Source organism: Typopeltis vanoorti, chromosome 17, assembly GCF_054136105.1.
Source record: "Typopeltis vanoorti isolate ZY-2024b chromosome 17, IOZ_Tvanoo_1.0, whole genome shotgun sequence".
Taxonomy (NCBI): Eukaryota; Metazoa; Arthropoda; class Arachnida; order Uropygi; family Thelyphonidae; genus Typopeltis; species Typopeltis vanoorti.
Window position 1 is genome coordinate 10,224,125 of NC_143565.1, and position 21,543 is coordinate 10,245,667.

General features: G+C 34.6%; 1 protein-coding gene across 1 annotated transcript in view; it reads left to right on the plus strand.

Moving 5' to 3' along the window:
• Positions 1-21,543, plus strand: part of LOC150097140 (28 kDa heat- and acid-stable phosphoprotein-like) — a 102,577-nt gene that overhangs the window by 55,423 nt on the left and 25,611 nt on the right. Inside the window, exons 3-4 of the mRNA XM_090406879.1 lie at positions 6,288-6,392; positions 20,920-21,047. Coding sequence (XP_090263005.1) covers positions 6,288-6,392; positions 20,920-21,047 — 233 coding nt within the window. The remainder of the gene's footprint in view (positions 1-6,287; positions 6,393-20,919; positions 21,048-21,543) is intronic.

Here is a 21,543-nt window from a genome sequence, read left to right on the forward strand (position 1 = left end):
CAGCTAGTAGTACTGTATCGTCTGCATATCTTAAATTGTTTATATTCCTGCCTCCTATGCTGACTCCTTTAAATTCTTCTAATTACTGGAAGATATTTTCAGTATAGAGGTTAAACAGTATGGGAGAAAGAACACAGCCTTGTCTGACACCCTTATTTACTGGGAATTCCTCCAAGGTTTCTCCTGATATTTTCATTGAGGCAGTTTGCTCCCAATATAGATTTATCAGTAACCTGGTATCTTTACCATCTACTCCTAATTTTCTGATGCATTTGATTAGTTGTTCATGTTGTATATTGTCAAAGGCCTTTTGTGTAGTCAATAAAACATAAGTAGACTTCTTTCTGCTTTTCCAGATATCTTTCTATAATAGTTCTAATGTTGAAGAGTCCTTCTCTAGTTCCTTTATTTTCCTGAAAACCAGATTGTGTTTCATTTATTTCCAATTTGATTTTATGTTTATTTCTTTCTAGGATGATATATAACATAACTTTTGCTGTCTGACTGATCAGACTGATTGTTCTGTACTTTTCACATTTGATTGTCTTCGATTTTTTAGGTATTGGTAGGAATGTTGAGTGCTTAAAATCTTTTGGCAGGTGTCCAGTTTCGTATATTTTGTTACATATGTCAGTCAGTGATCTTATAGCCTTATTATCTAAAGCCTTGAGATATTCTGCCATAATTCCATCCATTCCTGGGGCTTTTCCTAGTTTCAGCTTTCTAATGGCATCTGTTACTTCCCAGGTAAGAATAGTAGGCACTGCTTGTTTCATCATGATTGTAGAGTTCCTTTGAATACTCTACCCATCTATCCCTTATTTTCTTTCTCCATTAGGATGTTTCCACTGGTATCTTCAATGCAATGAGGGCCTACCCTTTTGCAAGATTTGATAGTTAGCTCCCTAACTGTTTCATGAAGTTCTCTAGTTTTGTGCTTTTTGTTTAGAAGTTCAATTTCCTTGCATTTGTTGTTGAGCCATAGTTATTTTGCAATCCTACATTCTTTCTTGATCTCTTTGTTTAAGTTCTTGTATTCAGGACGATTTTTGTATTTTTTTTCTTTCCTCCATCATTTTTAGTATCTTGTCATTCATCCAAGGTTTACTCATCTTCACAAATTTGGGAATTGTTTGCTTTACTGCCTTTTTTATGCTCTTTAAATTTCTGCCATCTATCTTTAATCTCATCTTTAGGGTAAGGATGCTTGGTGGAATCAGGAATGTTAACAGCAGATCAGCAATACTTAAACACAAATTCTTGTTATAATCTTAGGATTTCTCAGCAGTTTTTCTTAAAATGTAAACCTCTACATTTGACCTGAATGCAGCTTGCTCTTCACCAAGCTTCCCTTTCACAATTGTTCTTAGCCATTTCTCAAGTATACTTGCATAAATCTTACCAGTAACACTCAACAAGGAAATAACTGTAATTTGCACATTCAGTTTTATTTCCCTTTTTATAGATGGGTACTAGGAAAGCTATGCTCCAATCATCTGGAATTCATTCCTCTGATCAGGCCTATTTAATTATGCAATACAGCCACTGTAAAACTTTTATGCCTCCATATATGAGCATTTCTGATTGAATTTCATCTACTCCATCTGTCTTTCTGACTTTTTTTTCTGATTTTCCTTACTGGGACAGTTTTCTACTTTGCTGTGGCACTGCTTGTTTCATTTAGCAGTCATTCAAAGTAATTATTCTAAACATATAGATTCTACATTTTCATTTTTATTTATCTTTATCATCAATGATTCTTTTTTACAGTACTTTTTTCTCCATTTCTAAGCTTTTTCAATAGTCTTCAAACATTTAGCCACCTTTCTGATATTTATTTTCTATGTTCTTACCAAAGACTTCCCATGGCTTTTATTTAGTTTGTTTTACACTGCTTCACTTTCTTACATTTTTCTCTGTACTCTCTAAGAATACCAGCTGACTTATTTGCCAGGAACTTTCCATATGCTCCCTTCTTTTTCTTGACTGCCTCTTTGACTTCCTTTGTTTCCCCCATGGAGTTCTAATTTTTCTATCATTATAGACAACCTCACCAGATGCTTCTCTGGCTGAATCATTCGGTGGTTTCTTCAGGGTTTTCTGCTGAATCTCGAAGGTTTGGCTCTTGTCAAACTTTTTCATATTTTCTTCAATGATATTTGAGTCTACAGTTCACCTCTGAAAGGATGAACTGTAGACTCAACTGTGGAAAAGAGTGTTAATAATAACTAATCCATGTCCTGAACAGAAATCCCATAGGTATTTACCATTATTACCTTTGAGCTTTTCTCCATATTTTCCCAAAACAATTCTATACATCTGGTAATCATTTCCTGTGCTATTTAGATATCCAACAAGGACCAACTTTTTTGTCATTTTTTTTTTATTGTGCCAGATGTATTCTCTAAAAAAAAAAAAAAAAAAAAAAAAAAAAAAAAATTCTCCATTTTTCCTTGGTACAACCTTCTGTGGGAATGTAAGCACAATTAAGTCTCATTTTCCAGTTCCCCAATTCTGATATATGCCTACATCACTCTACTTGATGTTGCCTGCCATTCAAGAAGATTACATTCATATTTAGTGTTGAATGCTGTAGCTATTCCTTCTTTTCCCTAATTATTATTGCCTAAATATGACATTTTGTATTTGTTTAGGAAGATGTCATCTGTTTTTGTCTTCTTTGTTTCAGTTACACACCTATTTTTTCGATCTGATACTTATCCAGTTCTTCTGCTAGTTCCATTCCTTTTCCATTGATGCTTCTTACGTAGTATCAATCTTGAGCTACTGATGTGTGTTCCAGGATTTGTTTCAGTAGTTGACTTTGCACTGATCGCCCTGGTTCCCTGATGAAAACAATAGTCTTGTTTAACTAGGTAATGCCCATGCAAGCATGAAATTCTGTCATGTGATTTAAACCAATAAGAATGCAATTTGGTTGGCTAAATCCCAAATTTGCCAGCCCATCTACATTCATTCATTATCTGGGTAGATACCTAACAGGATGCACCACGAAAAGGCAAGGATTGAACATTAGGTCAGAAGCGCTAGTCGGTTCTCTGCATTTCTTCAGAGTCTATGTGGAGGTCTCCTCCCAGTTATACAGCTTTGACCCTTAATAAAATATCAGGATGTTTAACTTCAACTATATGGAAAAATAAGAACTAAAAAAAAAAGTATATATATATATATATCAATAATCTGACCTGTACCGTGATACAAGTGATATCACAGTACATGATTATGCATGTGATACAAGAATAGAAATGTCAAAAATATAAATACAACGTGAAATGAAAACATTAAAAAAATAAACTTTGATAGATCCAAAAAAAGAATAGTTAAACTAGCAAGAGACTGGTAACCAAATATGAAAAGACCAAGAAAATTACAGATTGGTTCTCTTGATGTATTGTAGATGCAACAAGCTGAAGCTTAAAGCAAGAAATAGTAGTATTGATCACATATTTATAAGAAATAAAATACCCAATGACATATCTTCTGCAGTCTGCTTTAAAAATGTGTCAGATCACTGGACATTGAATCTCTCTTTACCTGATAGCAGTGATATGAGCTGTGCAGTTAAGAAAACATCCAAATTGGTTTCAACTATAAATAAGTTAAGGAAAAATATAAAAATTAGCATCTATTTTACAGTGATCTATTAGATATAAATCAATTATGAGGTATCAGAATGATTAAATATCATTCTGATTAAATATGCAGAGAGAAAATTGCAATATGATAAAATTAGTTGCAATGAAAAGGACACCGGATGAATTTTTTTAAAAATTTCATCTGGTATCCTTTTATCGTAGCTATTAAAGTGTCTATTTCGTAGCTTTTATTTATTTTATGAACATCTGGTGTTCATAAAATAAATAAATAAAAGCTATGAAATACGAGGGTGGTCTGAAAAGTTCTCGGCCTTGACCGTAGATGGCAACACTTTGGCAAGTTTTTTTTTTTTTTTTTTTCTCTAAGTTGGTATATCTGTCATAAGCATCCATGTGAAATTGCAAGTCATTCTATCAAGTAGTTTGTTTTATACAGCTGTCTGAAGCAAAAGTGTTATCTGCATCCCTTGAAATGGATAAAATTGAGTATGCATATTTTATGCAGTTATAAAATTACAAATTTTTGTAAAATAAGGTTTAACCAAAAGAAATTCATTCAAACGTCATAAAAGTTTATGGGCACTCTTCTCCTTCGTTTTCGACAATTAAGAAATGGGCTGCTGAGTTTAAACGTGGCTTGAAGATGATCCACGTGAAGGATGTCCAAAACGTGTAACAACACCAGAAATCATCGATTGAGTGCATGATATTTTATTGGATGACTGGCGAGTCAAAGTGCATGAAATTGCTGAGACTATAGGCATTTCAAAAGAAGGTGTAGGATAATTTTTGCATGTAGAATGCATCTTGTGCAAAGCATATGAAAACGCTTTGCACAAGATGGTGTTGCACTTGCTCATAGCAGATCAAAAATGCACTCGCATAAAAATCTCTGAACATTGCTTGAAACATTTTAACATGAATAAAACTGATTTTGTGCTTTGATTTATTACTATGGATGAGACTTGGATTCACCATTACCCACCAGAATCAAACAGCAGTCAAAACAGTGGACAGAAGGTGGTTGTTCAGCACCAAAGAAGTTAACATCGTTTCCATCAGCAGGAAAGGTCATGTCATCAGTGTTTTGGGATGCTAAAGGCATTTTTATTTATTAATTATCTTGAAAAGGGTAAAACAATAACCGGGAAATATTATTCCGATCTTTTAACCAGACTAGACGAAAAAAATTCGTGAGTAAAGACCTGTTTTGCAGAATAAAAAATCATCTTTCATCAGGACAATGCACCTGCCCACAAAGGTGTTTTGGCAATGGGAACATTAAGGGATCAGCACAATGAAATGTTGGAATATCCACCCTATTCCCCAGATTTGGCTACCTCTGACTTCTATCTCTTCCCAAAATTAAAACTCCTCCTCGCTGTTCAGCGTTTTTCTTCGAATCAAGAGGTGATTGCAGCTACAGAGGGGTATTTTGCAGATCCTATTGAGAACCACTAGTGGGACAGGATAATGGCGCCGTAGCATCGCTGGAATAAATGTATTAGTCTTAAGGGAGATTATGATGAAAAATAAACATAATTTTGAAATTATAAATTAATTTTTTCTTTGTTTGACCGAGAACTTTTCAGACCACTGTCGTAAGCAAAGGAAGAATCCCTACCATTTAATATTTAAAATTGACTAAAAATTTTGCTAAATGCTTGAAGAAATAAAGTATGCAAAAGAAAACTTACTCTTAATGGAATTTCATTTTTTTTGTATGACTGATAAAAATATAGAATAGAAGTTGGCACAAATGATAATTGCTAATAAAAGAGCAGCAATCACACGCTTTCCTCATGGGCAATGATATCACTGTGCTACTTTAACAAAATGTATAATAAATTTACTACTGTGGATGTGATTTTGATTCAGCAAACAGGACAAAGTTTGAGAGTTAGTCGTGGATAAATAATTCCATTTACTTATATTCGATGGATCAGCGTTAGATAAAGGCTGTAATAATTGGTTTTAAAAAATATAGATAAAATTGTCTTAAAATTACAAATTGTAAGCAAGCATAGAAGCACTTCCATAGCACAATTATAAGAAAAAAAAGGGACATTGCACCCTTTTATTGGAAACAACCTGAGTTTGATTCTCATACAGAGGTAGCAGTATTTTTTTTCTCCTTGAAACTCAGGTTTTTCATCCCACATACAGAGAAATATTGTTAGTGGGTGATAGGTGGCATTGTGTGTAGACAGGATTAAGTAACATACATAGTGGGTTGGGTGAAGTAGAGTTTCCCCCTCTTACAGTGAATCCTTGGAAGTGTCATATAATAATTTCTTAATGCATATTATTAATAAATGATCATGGGAATTTTATAAAATAGATTGAACCCAACTAAATATAGCATCCGTTGTGAATTATTTAATAATTCATCATTGTTATCTGATATGATCTGGGTTGTTTTTATAACAATGATGAATTTAATTTATGCATTAAATTTAAATTTATATTTAATTATCCAAGAATTCATCATTGTTAGAAAAATGCAAATCAGAGTTTTAATTACATTAAATAATATTAATTTATATTTATTTATTAGACATAACATTAAGTTGCATTATACATACTATTTATAGTGTAATTGGCTTTAGTTCAAGTGTTATTTCAATCGTCTTGCTAAAGTAAAGAATAACTAATAATTAATCTCAACAGGAACAGCGAGGAGAAATTAGTAGTGAAGATGAGGAAAAATCTAGTAGTTCATCATCATCAGAGGAAGAAGAAGATGAAGATGAAGAAGGGGAAAAAGATGCAGAGGTGAAGATGTTATATAGTACTTTAAATTTGTGAATATGAACATGCCATCTACCAAAAGTTGATGCTATGCACGTATTCTCCAAAAAAAAAAGTGTATATCACAAAATTGATATTTTGTAATTATCCATTCTCAGTTTTTTTTAAGAGTAAGAGGTATTATCATTTACATCAAGTACATTTAGCAGCCTAAAGTTATGAGAAGTATGTTATCCCATATTGCACTGGGTTGCACAGTGCACTTTTATGACTCATTTGTGAAGCATGAATCAAAACAAAACCCACACTATATGAAAGTAGGCTTTGTTTTGAATGAATGCCTAAACAAAGCCCACCTTATATGTTTGTCCATTTGTGACTTATCATAAGAGATATCCATTTGTTAGTTTTTGATGTAACTTTCCAGTGGCATTCACTAAAAGTTCAATACAAAAACTTGAATTTTTCCACTAAATCAGCAATTCTTAAACTACAGCAACAACTGTAGAAATCTTTGTTTGAATGTATAAATTTTTGCTTCTCCCAATTCTAATGATGTTTACAAAAGTATTATTTTAGTGATATTACCCTTTTGTTGGAAAGATCTGTATTCATATCTCATCTAGGATGTGAGGAACCCTTATAAGGACTTTTCATCTGAAGGCAAGATAGCCAGTCTCATATGAGAAATGACAAGGTTTTTTCTCCTCCTTGAAATTGAAATTTGTCATGTAACATATGACAAACTTCAATTAGGCTACTTGTATATAAAGGCTAATGACTTCACAGTAATTGCTTTGATTAATAGTGTATTACTTGCCAAATCACATATCCTTTCAGGTGTATATAATACTATACATTATATACATTATGAGAAGGGCCACGACCCAGACCTTAATATGAAGGTTGAAATTGGTCTGGGTAGTTGTCCTTCCCATAATGCATAGCATTATACAACCTGAAAAGATGCATGCTTTGCTTTATGGGTTACTGAGGCAAAAGTGAAGTTGTTAGCATCTATATATAAGTAACCTAGTCATGAGCAAACTGTTTGCTTACACTTGGATAAAGGATTAACCAAGATTATAATTTTTTGGCATTTTTAATTTAAGTTGAACTTGGTAAACACCAGTTATCAGCAATGAGAATATGATTTGTTTGTCTTTAGAAAGAGTAATTGGCAGATTTGCTATTTATTGGTTGATTAGTTGGAAGTGGTAGTAAGTTGGAATTACCTAAGAATCTTTGTTATACATTCAGAAAATGCCTTTTATTATAAGAAATAAGCATGATTTTGTCTTCACTTGGATAATGTGGAGAAAAAATACCAGCAAGTATTTGGGTACCTCTTAGGTTGTAACCATTTAAAAGGTCAAGTATGAGAGATTCCTTAGAGGAACAAATTTATGGGCTTTAAAATAAGAAATGATTCAATAATTTGTGTGTGATGTATATAATGGCTTACAGCCATTATATACATAATGTAAAATATTGGTTTGCAGTAGACTTGAGTTGCCAGAATCATCAGAATCATATTTCTAATGCTGCTTCTAATGATTATTTTTCCAAAGTAAATTTTATTGTAATGTGTGCCTTATTAATTTTATATAGAAAGAATTGTAATTCTTGCAACATATCTTTCTGAATAGCATGTATGTTTTATCCACAGCGCATAGCTAAAGAGATAATTTTGAATTATCTCTTTAGCCTTCCAAACATTCTGGATAAAAGTTGGTCAGATTCAACATAGTAGCAAACCCATAGTAAGCTCCTTCAATTTGTTTGTCAAGTTTATCTTTCCAGATATAATATCCAAAGGTGACAGTAAATTTGAATAAGTTAGTAATGTTCATTGGAAGTTCTTGGAATAAAAATTCTAACATCTCAGGAAGAGATGTCAGAATTGATGTTCTAATCAATTCTAAGAATTGATGAGATGTTCCACATCCTCAAGATGAGGAGCATTGGCAAAAAAAAAAAAAAGAGGAATATCAAAACTAATTATAATATCTGAAGATTAAAAGCTTTTTAAAGCAGAAATAGTTAGTTCAATTAATGGACAAATAAAGTTGGACAAAAAGTTTGAAATTTTGTAGATCCGGTTGCCTATGGAGTTAGTCAAAGAGGACAATCATTTTTATTTAGTTTAGGTGTGTGACAAATCCTTGGAGGTATGGAATGAGTTTTTTAATAGTTTCTTGATCTCTAGAAATGCTCTTATGTGCAATAAGCTTATTTAGCTGAATAAAAAGTCCAAAATGAAAATAGGCAGGAGTATAGAAAACTTCAGCTGTATTCTGAATGGAGACCCTATAGAACAAGTACAATATTTCAGCTATTTAGGCACAGTTTTTAGTGAAGATGGCAGGTTAAATCTGGAAATAGACAACAGAATAGCTGGTATGATAGGCAACTGAATAAATTTATATGGAATAAGAAAGAGATTAGCCAAAACTCCAAACTAGCGGTATACAAGACGGTGTTCAAACCAGTTTTAATTTATGGATCTGAGAGTTGGGTTAGAAATAAAGCATTTGACCAAAGACTAAAGACCACAGATATGAGGATTCTTAGAAAAATTCAGGGAGTGAATTGATGGCATCATTGACAGAATCATATTAAAAATGAAGATATTAAAAAGTAACTTGTAGCATTCAAGAATGTGTCAGCACAGCTAATCTAAGGTGGCCACTTAAATAGAATGGGTAAGGAAAGAATTAGCAAAACAGGTGTTTGGTGCCAAGATGGCAGGAAAGAGACCCAGAGGAAGACCAAGGTCTAGATGTATTGATTCAATCAGAATGACAATATGAAGTTCTCACAAGTAATAGATTGATTTGGAGAAAAATTGTTGATAGGAGATTAATAATAATGTAAACTTAATCATGTAGTGCTGTTGTAGCAATCTTAAAATGATGAATATTTAGCTGACTTTTAGTTGGATCTCTATTAATCACAATAAGTATTTTGATTTCATAGAAATAAAGTGATTTTTTGATCATAGGCTTTAGAGTCAAACACAGTGGTTGCATTTATCCAAGGCTCTTCAGAAAAAACTGGCTAGAATCTTAAAGAAATACAATCTCTGCACAGTTTTCAAGTCCCATCAAAAGTGTGCTACCCTTATATGGTAGTGAACAAATTAATCCGAATGCTAACATTTTAAAGAATGTGAGTGTTTGGATTAATTTCCTTTAAAAGAGAAAATTTTTTTTTTTTTAATTTAATTTTGCAAGAAAATAAGTACATAAATTAAACTCGAACTTTACCTAATAATTTATATATGCCCCTTGTTTCTAATCATCTTAGGTGGCATCTTTATATTGAAGGTTTGCAGTTATGGATCTATCCATAATACAACACTGGGACTAATACTGCACAGGGGCCCCAAGAACCAAGTGCAGATGAAAGATTCCCTATATATTTTTGACTGCATCCATGTGTGTTTACGGACCAGTGTGCCTGTTCTGAGGGATGAAAAAAACCTGAGTTCCTGGGTGAAAAAACCCTCTTCTTCCACATGAGACTGGCTAACTCACCTTTAGTCGAAAGAGACCAGATAAAGGTTCCTCACGTCATCTGTTCCTGATAAGTTCATCAATTTACTTAGGCATCGGACTCTACCAACGTAAAACACATTTTTATTTCTGCATCTTGAAATCATACTTTTATAATGGATTTTATTAAGTTATCCTTTGTGTCAAAATTTAATTTTCCAAGTCTTTTTCACTATGGCCCACATTTTCTATTGGGTTAATGTCAGCGAAGGCCACTGAAGCAATTGGAGATTGTGATTTTGAGGAACCTTTTCACTTTTTTTGAAGTGTGGCATCTAGTGAGATCTTGTTGGAAGATGAGTTTTTGTCCTTCTGGATCTGTGGGACCACTCTTTTCTCCAATATTTTTATGTATTGGTAATTTTTTATCATACTGCCAACAGGCACAAGTGATCCTGGACCGTCATATGTAAAACAACCTCAGAACGTTTTTTTTGCTGGGTGTTTAGGAGTTTGTTTAAGCTGAGAAAACTTCTCCTGACCACCTTAAACATAGGATACTCACTTTCCTTAGACAAAGAAGTGGCTCTCATCTGGGAATATGACCACCTTCCACTTCTCAACAGTCCAATCTTTACACTTTTGTCCACTGGAGACTCTTTTTCTGCATAGTCTTCATCAATAGTTTCTTTTCTAGTCTGTGGCAGTTCTCCCTACTTTCAGCAATCTTCGATGGGCTGTCATATCAGAAATTTTAATCATTAATCCATTAAAACATTAATCCCACTAACTGCAAAGTCTGTTTAAGTCTACAGCAGACAATCTTGGAGATATTTTGCTTTTCCTAACTAGTAAATGATCTAGAGTAAGTGTAGGTTTTCTTTTTTTCTCACTTTTTTTATTTTATTTTATTTTTATTTTTGAGAAAAGACACCTGTCTTCCTAAACCTCTTTAAAATTGCATTAACAGTACTGAAACTAACGTCATACTCACTGGCAATTTGTCTTTGAGTCATGGATGTATACTGAGTAAGAGTACATGTTTTTGAACACACTCTTGGAGATGTATTTATTTTATAGTTACACAAAATGAATAAAACACCATGAATATAAATTTGTTTACGCTGTTAAAATGCACAACACTATTAATAAACATCATAGAGACAGTTAAAACAGGCAGCACTCAACCAAAATAGTGAACTAAAACCCAAATCATAATTACTGTGAACGGAAACAAAAACCAAAAACTTGATGAAAATTCAGCTTGATTGGATTAATTTGTTTGCTACAGTACACAGTACTAAAGATCATATCCTGCCTCTCTTTGTGCCTGCAGTAAAGTGCCCTCTTCCTGCAAGTTGACCTACTATGGACAGACAGGAAGATCAGAAAACATCAGCATGGAAGAACATAAAAAATACATCTGCAGTCATGACTGCTCAATCAGGCCTTGCAGACTTTGCTTTAGATATTGCTTATATAATCAATTGGAAAGATTATCATGCTCTGTCACAGTAAATTTAGAAGAAAAAGTCTATTTTCGGAATCTTCAACTGCTCTCAGAAATCAGCCTAATTTAAATAAATATGGTTGCATTACACTTTCCAAAATATAGAAAACCCTAACACTTTGAAATCCCAGTTTACATCCGAGACTGCCAACACGTGCCCACAAGGGTACCCCACCTAGTTAGGACTCTAGTCTTTCATTCACGCGCTGCACTTAGTTTTGTGTTGTCCTTATTACAAGTCTCATATTGTACTCCACGATGATCTCAGTGACCGAAATGAAATATTGGAATAATTGGTTTATTTTTAATCCTTTCTCAGTGCTGTTTCACTCCATTAAGCCTATAATATAAGTTTCTCCCAGCACTTAAGCTTTAACACATGGCAAACAGAGGTTATTAACCACATCACTAGAAAAAGGTAAGAAATATTTTTTCTATTATGTCAAAAACCTAAATAAGGAATTTATTTCAGAGCAGGGAAAATTTATGGCCTCAAGATAGAATATTCCATTTATCTTTTGTTAACACGTGGAACAAATTACCAATATATTTATCTGTCAATGTACTGAAATCTGAAAACGCACCCAAACTCAATATCAGTACTACCAACATAAGAAGCCTGAATGGCAAAGAAATGGAGCTAGCTGAGGAATTAGATAAGTACCAGATCGGGTGAATGAAACAAAAAAGACAAAAACTGGTGAGATCTTTCTGAGCAATAAATACAAAATGTTATATTCAGGCAATGACAATCAAGGAAAAGAAGGAGTAGCCATAGTATTCAACACAAAATACGAGGCTAATCTTGAATGGCAGGCAGTCTCAAGTAGAGTGATGTAGGCTAATATCAGAATGGGGAATTGGACGAGGGGTGTTTAATGGTCAAAGCTGTATAACTGAGAGGAGACCTCCACATTAGCCTTTAAAGGAATGCGGAGAACCGACCAGGGCTTCTGACCTAATGTCCAATCCTCACCTTCTCGTGGTGCACCCTGTTAAATATCTATCTAGATACTGAACAAATGAGGATGGGCTGGCAATTTGGGATTTAGCCGACCAAATTGTGTTCTTATTGGTTAAACCAAAATAAAAAATGATGGTACAACATGACAAAATTTCATGCCTGCTGGGGTGTCGCCCGGTTAAACAAAGCCCCCGTTGTTTTCGTCAGGGAACCAGGGCGAACAGCTAAAAGTCAGCTACTGGAACAAATCTGAAAACAAACCCCAACTCAACATCACCAGAGTTAAAGATTGGTACTATCAACATAAGAAGCCTTGGCAAAGAAATGGAGCTAGCTGAGGAATTGGATAAGTATCAGATCGACATAATAGGGGTGACTGAAACAAAAAAGACCAAAACTGGTGAGATCTTTCTAACAATAAATACAAAATTTTATATTCAGGCAATGACAATCGAGGAAAAGAAGGAGTATCCATAGTATTCAACACAAAATACGACGCTAATCTTCTTGAATGGCAGTCAGTCTCAATTAGAGTAATGTTGGCAAATATGAGAATGGGGAACTGGACAATGAGACTTATTTGTGCCTATGGTCCCACAGAAGGTTCTACTAAGGTAGAAGTGGAGGAATTTTTTGAGGCTTTAGAAAAAGCAACTGACACAATGAAACAGGAAAAGTTAGTCCTTCTTGGGGATCTAAATAGCAGAGTAGAAAATGATTGTGAGACATGCAAAAATATTTTGGGAAAATTTGGAGAAAAGAGCAAAGCTAATAATAATGGCAAATATCTGTTGGATTTCTGTTCAGGACATGGACTGGTTATTACTAACACAATGTTCCAACATAAAAATGTGCACAAATTCACATGGAGAGAAGAGGCTAGGAATAAGAAAAGTCTCATTGACTATGTTATTGTTGATGGTGATGTTTTCTCCCTGGTGCAGGACACCAGAGTGTACAGAGGATTTGAAATTGGAAATGATCACTATTTAGTCTTGAGCAAGATAAAATTGAATTTCATATTGAAAAGAATAACATGTAAGAAACTTTTAAAGCGAATAAAAATTGAGCAGCTCTCAGATGTGAACTGTAGACTAAAATACACAAACATTATTCAAGAAAAAATGAAGGCATTTGTGAACAAAAATCAAACCTTGGAGATTCAGTGGCAAACTCTGAAGAAAACATTGATTGATTCTGCCAGATAGGCATGTGGTGAGGTTGTCTGTAAGGATAAAAAAAATCAGAACTCCCTGTTGGACACAGGAAGTTAAAGAGGCAGTGAAGGAAAAGAAGAAAGCATATCAAAAGTTCCTGTCAAATAAGTCAGCTTGTGCTCTTAGAGAATACAGAGACAAATGTAAGAATGCTAAACACTGTGTAAAACTAGCTAAACAAAAGTAATGGGAAGACTGGCAAGAATATAGAAAATAAATATCAAGAAGGTGGCAAAATATTCTGGAGGTTGTTGAAGAAGCTTAGGAATGGAGGAAAGAGTGCTGTAAAAGGAGTTAGAGATGAAAAAGGTGACATGAAAACGGAAGAAAAAGATATCCTTGAAGTATGGAGTAATTACTTTGTAAAACTGCTAAATGAAACAAGCAGTGATGACAGCACAGTGGTAAAAAACACTGACCAGGCATGCAGTCAGGAATACATATACATAAGGCTTGAAATGAGGAATGCTGAAGTATGATGGTATAAGAGTCTTACAGTGGCTGCACTGCATAGTTCAGAAAGCCTGGACAGAGGGACGAATTCCCGATGATTGGAGTAAAGTATATAAAAAGGGAAATAAAACTGCATGTGAGAATTGCAGAGGTATTTCCCTACTGAGTGTTCCTGGCAAGATCTATGCAAGTATACTTGAGGAACGATTGAGAAGAATTGTGGAAGAAAAGCTGGGTGAAGAACAAGCTGGATTCAGGCAAAATAGAGGCTGTCAGGATCAGATTTTCACTTTACGACAAATAGTCGAGAAAGCATGGGAATATAACAAAGATCTGTATTTAAGTTTTGTCGATTTGGAAAAGGCATATGACAAAGTGCCAAGCGAGAAGCAATTCAATACGCTGCAGTTATATGGTGTCAATGGGGCATTATATCAAGCCATACTTAATCTTTATTTGAGTTGTAAGTCAGCAGTTAGAATTGAAGGATGTACAGGAAGATGGTTTAATGTTAAATCTGGTGTGAGACAAGGATGTACGTTATCCCCTCTGTTATTCATTATCTATATGGATCACATTATGAAGGAAAGTGGTATTAAACATGATATCAAAATTGGAGATGTTAATGTCAGCTCTTTGCTTTAATGCAGATGATGTTATACTTCTAAATAAATCCGCTACAAGTCTGCAAGATTCTCTGACTAAATTGAATAGCTGTTGTAATAGATATGGTATGAAGGTCAGCAATAAAAAGACAAAGACAATGAAAATAGGCAGAATCATTGAAAATGTCAACTGTGTTGTGAATGGAGAACCTGTGGAACAAGTAAAACATTTCAGCTATTTAGGCACGATTTTTACTGAAGATGGTAAATTAAATATAGAAATAGACAACAGAATCAGTAAAGCTGGTATGGTGGGCAGTCAATTGAATAAATTCATATGGAATAAGAGAGAAATTAGTCGGAACACTAAATTAGCTGTATTCAAGACAGTGTTCAAACCAGTTTTAACTTATGGATCTGAGAGCTGGGTCAGAAGTAAAACACTTGACCAAAGACTAGAGACCACAGATATGAGAGTCCTGAGAAAGATTATAGGTGTGAACAGATGGCATCAATGGCAATATCATATTAAAAAAGAGGATATTAGGAAATAACTTGACATTTTCAGCATCCAGGAATGTGTTAGCAGAGCTAATCTCAGGTGGTATGGTGACTTAAACAGAATGGGTGAGGAAAGATTAGCCAAACAAGTGTTCTCTGCAAGGTTGGCAGGAAAAAGACTGAGAGGAAGACCAAGATATAAGTGGATTGATACAGTACAAAGTGCCGTAGATGATAGAAATAAAAGATCTGATAATCTTGACAAGTAACAGACTGATTTGGAGGAAAATTGTAGATAGGAAATTAATAATGATGTAATTTTTTTCATGTAGTACTATCATATCCTGTACACCCCTTGAGAGTACATGGCAGGAATTTGCTGATGATGGAATTGGACAATGAGACTTATTTGTGCCTATGGTCCTACAGAAGGTTCTACTAAGGTAGAAGTGGAGGAATTTTTTGATGCTTTACAAAAAGCAACTGACACAATGAAAAAGGAAAAGTTGGTCCTTGTTTGGGATCTAAATAGCAGAGTAGGAAATGATTGTCAGGCATTCAAAAATATTTTGGAAAATTTGGAGAATAGAGCAAAGCTAATAATAATGGCAAATACCTGTTGGATTTCTGCTCAGGACAAGGACTGGTTATTACTAAAACCATGTTCCAACATAAAAATGTGCACAAGTTCACATGGAGAGAAGAGGCAAGGAATAAGAAAAGTCTCATTGAGTATGTTGTTGTTGATAGCGATGTTTTCTCCCTGGTACTTTTCGAGATGTCATAGGGAAGGAATAGATGAGGAGATAATCGGCAGCATTTCAAGCAAGCTTGAAGGAACTGACCACCATATACGTCCACGTGTATCGATCCGAGCCATGCTGTTTCTGGTCCACAATGGGAAAGAAAGGCAGAACAATGAAGTCCGAGCCTAGCCTGTGAGACAGTCGTCTAGAAGAAGACCGGACATTCCGTGGGACGAAGTAAGGATAAGATGACAGAATGAATATACTTCCAGAAATATGGTAATGTTAAACCTTTTGTAATTCTTTGTTAAGAAAGATAGGAATATTGTGATATAGAAGAAAAGAGATGTTATGTTTCAGAACTCTATACTTGTAGGAAAAGGACTATAGTGAACATTGGATGGCAGTGTTTTAAGTCTTAGGGCTATTTCTCAAGTGATTAATTGAATGAATTGTAGTTTGAATTGTTGTGAGTAATGATCTATAAAGTTACCGATGTGATTGAATTTATTTGAGAGAATGTGTAGACTAGTAAGGATATTTGAAGGATGCTAACAAATTTTGTGCTATGGAATTAACCCATGCTTAAATTGTTGTATAAAATACAGTTGCTATGCTTTACCTTTTTTTTTTATACTTAGGATATTCCAATTGAGTTTATTCTTGTAAATGTGTAACCTTAGGAATTTAATAAATGTATCTTGAATATCTTAACCTGGTTTGTGCCTTGAATTGAATCCAATGCGCCGCTTGCTGATATCTGAATCTGAGTGGGAAAGAATTATATGACAGAGACCACGACTGCAAGCTGAAGTATTTTAGGAGAGAGAGATAAAATTGAGATAAAGAGTAATTAATAGATTGATTTCCTTAGTATATTTTCTGAGGGTTATGTCTTGGTTAAGAAGAATTTCTAACCTAGGGATCTGGCTGGTGCAGCTTGATCAAATAAATATTGCCAGAACCTGATTAGGAGATAACTCCAGACTCGTTATTGCTGAGGATCGGACTCTATTCAGAGGTAGACCTCTGAATAGAGTCTGATCCTACCTGTTTTTACATGATTAGAGAGGAAAGTGAGGGAATGGCAGTGGCCAGTTTGGTAGAGCACCATTCTTGAAAATACCTATAAAAAACAATGCAGTAATAGCATTAGGAGAAAGTGATTGGAGGTTGTGTGTGTTAATTATTTAATATACTTATATAATTATTTAATATACTTAATCATTCTAAGAATCGGCCAATTGTCTGGATAGATTTTACAGTAAATGCGAGAGTGCAGTGTTATGTTAGTTTCATGAGTATAGACCATAGAAGTACATAGTTAAAGTGATAACACTACACAGTGATAATTTAAGACTGATAAAATTAGGAAGAAAAACACAAACAAAAATATGAAATTAAGGAAATGTCACGACATAACAGTGGCAAGCCTTGAAGAAAAACCCTGGTTGAATCAGCTAAGAGGCATACATATGGTGAGGTTGTCTGCAAGGATAGAGAAATCAGAACTCCATGTTGGACACAAGAAGTTAAAGAGATAGTGAAGGGAAAGAAGAAAGCATATCAAAAGTTCCTGTCAAATAAGTCAGCTTGTGCTCTTAGAGAATACAGAGACAAATGTAAGAAAGCTAAACAAAAGTCATGGGAGGATTTTCGTAAGAACATAGAAAATAAATATCAAGAAGGTGGCAAAATATTCTGGAGGTTGTTGAAGAAGCTTAGAAATGGAGGAAAGAGTGCTGTAAACAGAGTAAGAGATGATAAAGGTGACATGAAAACAGGAGAAAAAGATATCCTTGAAGTATGGAGTAATGACTTCGAAAAATTGCTAAATGAAACAAGCAGTGATAGTACAGTGGTAAATAACACTCAACAGGCATACAGTCAGGAATGCATATCCATATTTGAAGTAGAAAAAGCCATCAAAGGCTTGAAATGTGGAAAGGCAGAGTAGATGATATTTGACAAGATGATTTGCTGAAGTATGGTGGTATAAAAGTCTACAGTTTATGGTGGTTTGAAAGTTTACAGTGGGTGCACTGCATACTTCAGAAGGACGAATTCCTGATAATTGGAGTAGAGCTCTCATAGTACCCATATATAAAAAGGGCTGAATGTGAAAATTACAGAGGTATTTCCCTACTGAGTGTTCCTGGTAAGATTTATGCAAGTTTACTTGAGAAACAGTTGAAAAGGATTGTGGTAGACAAGCTTGGTGAGGAACAAGTTGGATTTAGGCCAAATAGATGCTGTCAGGATCAGATCTTCACTTTACGAAAGCTTTGAGAAAGCATGGGAATATAACAAAGATCTGTATTAAGTTTTGTCGATCTGGAAAAGGCATATGACAAGGTGCAGAAGCTATTCAATACGCTACAATTATATGGTGTCAATGGGGCATTATATCAAACAATACTTGGTCTTTATTTGAGTTGTAAGTCAGCAGTTAAAATTGAACGAAGTACAGGAAGGTGGTTTAATGTTAAATCTGGTGTGAGACAAAGATGTACATTATCCCCTCTGTTATTCATTATCTATATGGATCACATTATGAAGGAAAGTGGTATTAAACGTGATATCAGAATTGGAGATGTTAATGTCAGCTCCTTGCTTTATGCGGACGATGTTATACTTCTAAATAAATCCGCTACAAGTTTGCAAGATTCCCTGACTGAATTGAATAACTGTTGTAATAGATTTGGTAGGAAGGTCAGCATTAAAAAGACAAAGACAATGAAAATAGGTAGAATTGTTGAAAATGTCAACTGTGTTGTGAATGGGGGAACCTGTGGAACAAGTAAAACATTTCAGCTACTTAGGCACGATTTTTACTGAAGATGGCAAATTAAATATGGAAATAGACAACAGAATCAACAAACCTGGTATGGTAGGAAGTCAATTGAATAAATTCATATGGAATAACAGAGAAATTAGTCGGAACACTAAATTAGTGGTATATGCAGCTCCAATGTTGAGTATACTAGCTAGTACTGACACTAGCCCTAGCCACACAGCGCATTAACTATTGCTACAAAAGGAATTACTGTATTTGCTGGCATATAAGATGCACTTTTTTTCTTTGAAAATAGGTCTGATAAACAGGGTGTGTCTTATACGCCGATACTCAGTTTTTTATTACTTTCATTTCTGGAAATTTTCTCTGTTCCGAGTTACGCAATTTCTTTTTTGCTTCCTTGCGGCGAGTTAGAGCATTCCAGTTATGTAGAGTTCAGTGGATGTGCATGTGCTGTCATCGGCGATCACGGCTGTGTTCCTGTTTGTCTAAAATTCTAATCATTTTCACGGTTGTTGTGAACGGCAATAAATTTCTGCTGTTAAATTTTCTCTAAATTTCTTGGCAAATTATGGCTGAAAAACATCGGCATTGCTACAATATTGCATGCAAGCTACATGTTCTTTTGCGTACTCTAAAGAACATGGAAGCAGGGCTACAGAGAGGCATTTCGGTCTACCCCCAACTGAGAAAATGACAAGAACTTGGCAGAAGAGGATCTAAAAAAAAGCAGCTCACAGTAAACATAACCTACGATAAATTTCTGGGTTTTGATGTGGGTACTCTTTCCTAGTTCTAAAAAAAAAAAAAAAAAAAAATCAGCTAACGTGTTTTATTCCCTTATCGGGAGTAGGCGAGGCCGTTTTTTAGCCCTATCTAACTTTTGAAGGCTGAGTGGGCAGTTCAATCTTCACTGGTACCCAATCAGAGATAGCTGGCCCAAGGCTATCACTAATTAAGAGGAACGTAATGAAGAGAGACGGCTCAACAAGTGCAGCCATCTCGTGATCCCTAACACAATATATTTAATGTCTGAAATAGTGTGAGTTCTACGGTCGATTTTCTTGAGTTTACGGGATGAAAAATCTGAGTTTACGGGAGAAAAAGCCCGCTTGCCCATGCCAGAGATCGACTAACTCAGGAAGCGGTCGAAAAAAGGCTTAGAAAAATTTCCTCTAGTCGCCGACTAGATTCAAAACCAAGAAGGCTTCCTTCATGTGGTCAAGTGCCGTGGTGTGCAAACGCCACATCCACTGAGCTACACTTTATATTTGAAATGCTGTAAATTCATTATAATATTCAGTGATAAATTTTTTTCCTAAAAAATGTGTACAAAAAAGGGGGTGTGTCTTATACGCCATCAAATATGGTATATAAAATATTATCGAGCATATTGTATTACAAACAAGAAAATAACAGTTTTTAGATCCGTTTTAACGACAACGACGTTAATTTGTATTGTTTATGCTCGTGTAGTAGCAACTTATCTTTGGATGCAATGCTACCAGCCCGAACTGTACATAAATCATGCGTTATCACCACTAGGTAGCTGTTTGGTGCAGACTGCAGCGTTTGAGTATACCTGTCAGTACTGATACTAGTCCTAGTCCACACATATTGCAAAATACAACTATTGCTATAAAATGAATTATATAAAATACTATGAAGTGGTATTGTATTACGAACAGGAAAATAACAGTTTTTGGATAAATATATAAAAATTTAAGAATGGTGATGGTGAAACAGGAACTTCCATTTTATACTGGTGGAGCTGCAGCCTTGCAGCCCTTATTGATGAGTCGCTGCCGATCCACTGTATACTGTTTTGTCCTAAACCAGCATAAAGGTATTATCAGTAGTAACATAGTCAATAAGAATTTTCTTCTTCTCTCTCTTTGTAAGTTTGTGTGCATCCATGTGTTGGAACATGATATTAGAAATGACTGCTCCATATCCTGAACAGAAACAAGCAGGTATTTGCCACTATTATTAGCTATGTTCTGTTGTCTAAATTTTCCAAACACATTTCTATATGCTTGGTAATCATATTCTGCTCTGCTGTTTAGATCTCCAGTAAGGACCAACCTTTCATTTTTCTTTGTCAAGTGACTTAAAAAATTCCTCCACTTCTTCTTAGTAGAACCTTCTGTGGGAATGTGAGGCAAATAAGTCATAATTTAATTAAGTCGACAAGTAATTTAAGAATGTTTTCAGCAGTTCAAAAACACTTCAAAATTTATATGCAATTTTTATAATTATAGGGCAAAGCTAAAGGAGTGGAACATCTTATAGACGTCCAGAACCCTAACAGGTTGATAAAAAAGAATAAAAAAATTCTTCAGATTGATGAAACAACAGAAGAAACCTCACAGCTATCAAGAAGAGAAAGGTAATGTATGAAATTGTGTTTATCCAATGAAAATATGTAATGTGAAATTTCTATATTGCTATTTTCTCTATAGGAATATATTTTTGCCTTCTGTCTTTCATTTCTAGGTGAATTTAGCAGTTGTTCTTAATTTGTGTAATTCATGCATTCTGAAAACTGTCTCAAAAATCAAACTTGTATTCAATGAGAACATTTTTCTCTTATAAACATAATTAGAATGTCTGGCTGGAGGAGTATTATGTTTCTGTATTAGCCTATCCATTGTACTGAAATTTGCAGTTTTACTCCACATAGGTGAAACCAGAAAAACATATAACACAATTACTCTAACCAAGTGAAAAATAAACTTTCAACATCTTTCTCTAAATCCAGAGTAATTTATTAAAAAAGGGTGGCACACCATTTGGCAACTCCTATAGGTAGAGATGACCTGCTAATGCTTCTGCCTGGTATCTCCACTTGGGTCTTGCTCCCACTGAAGGGACCTCAATAAAGG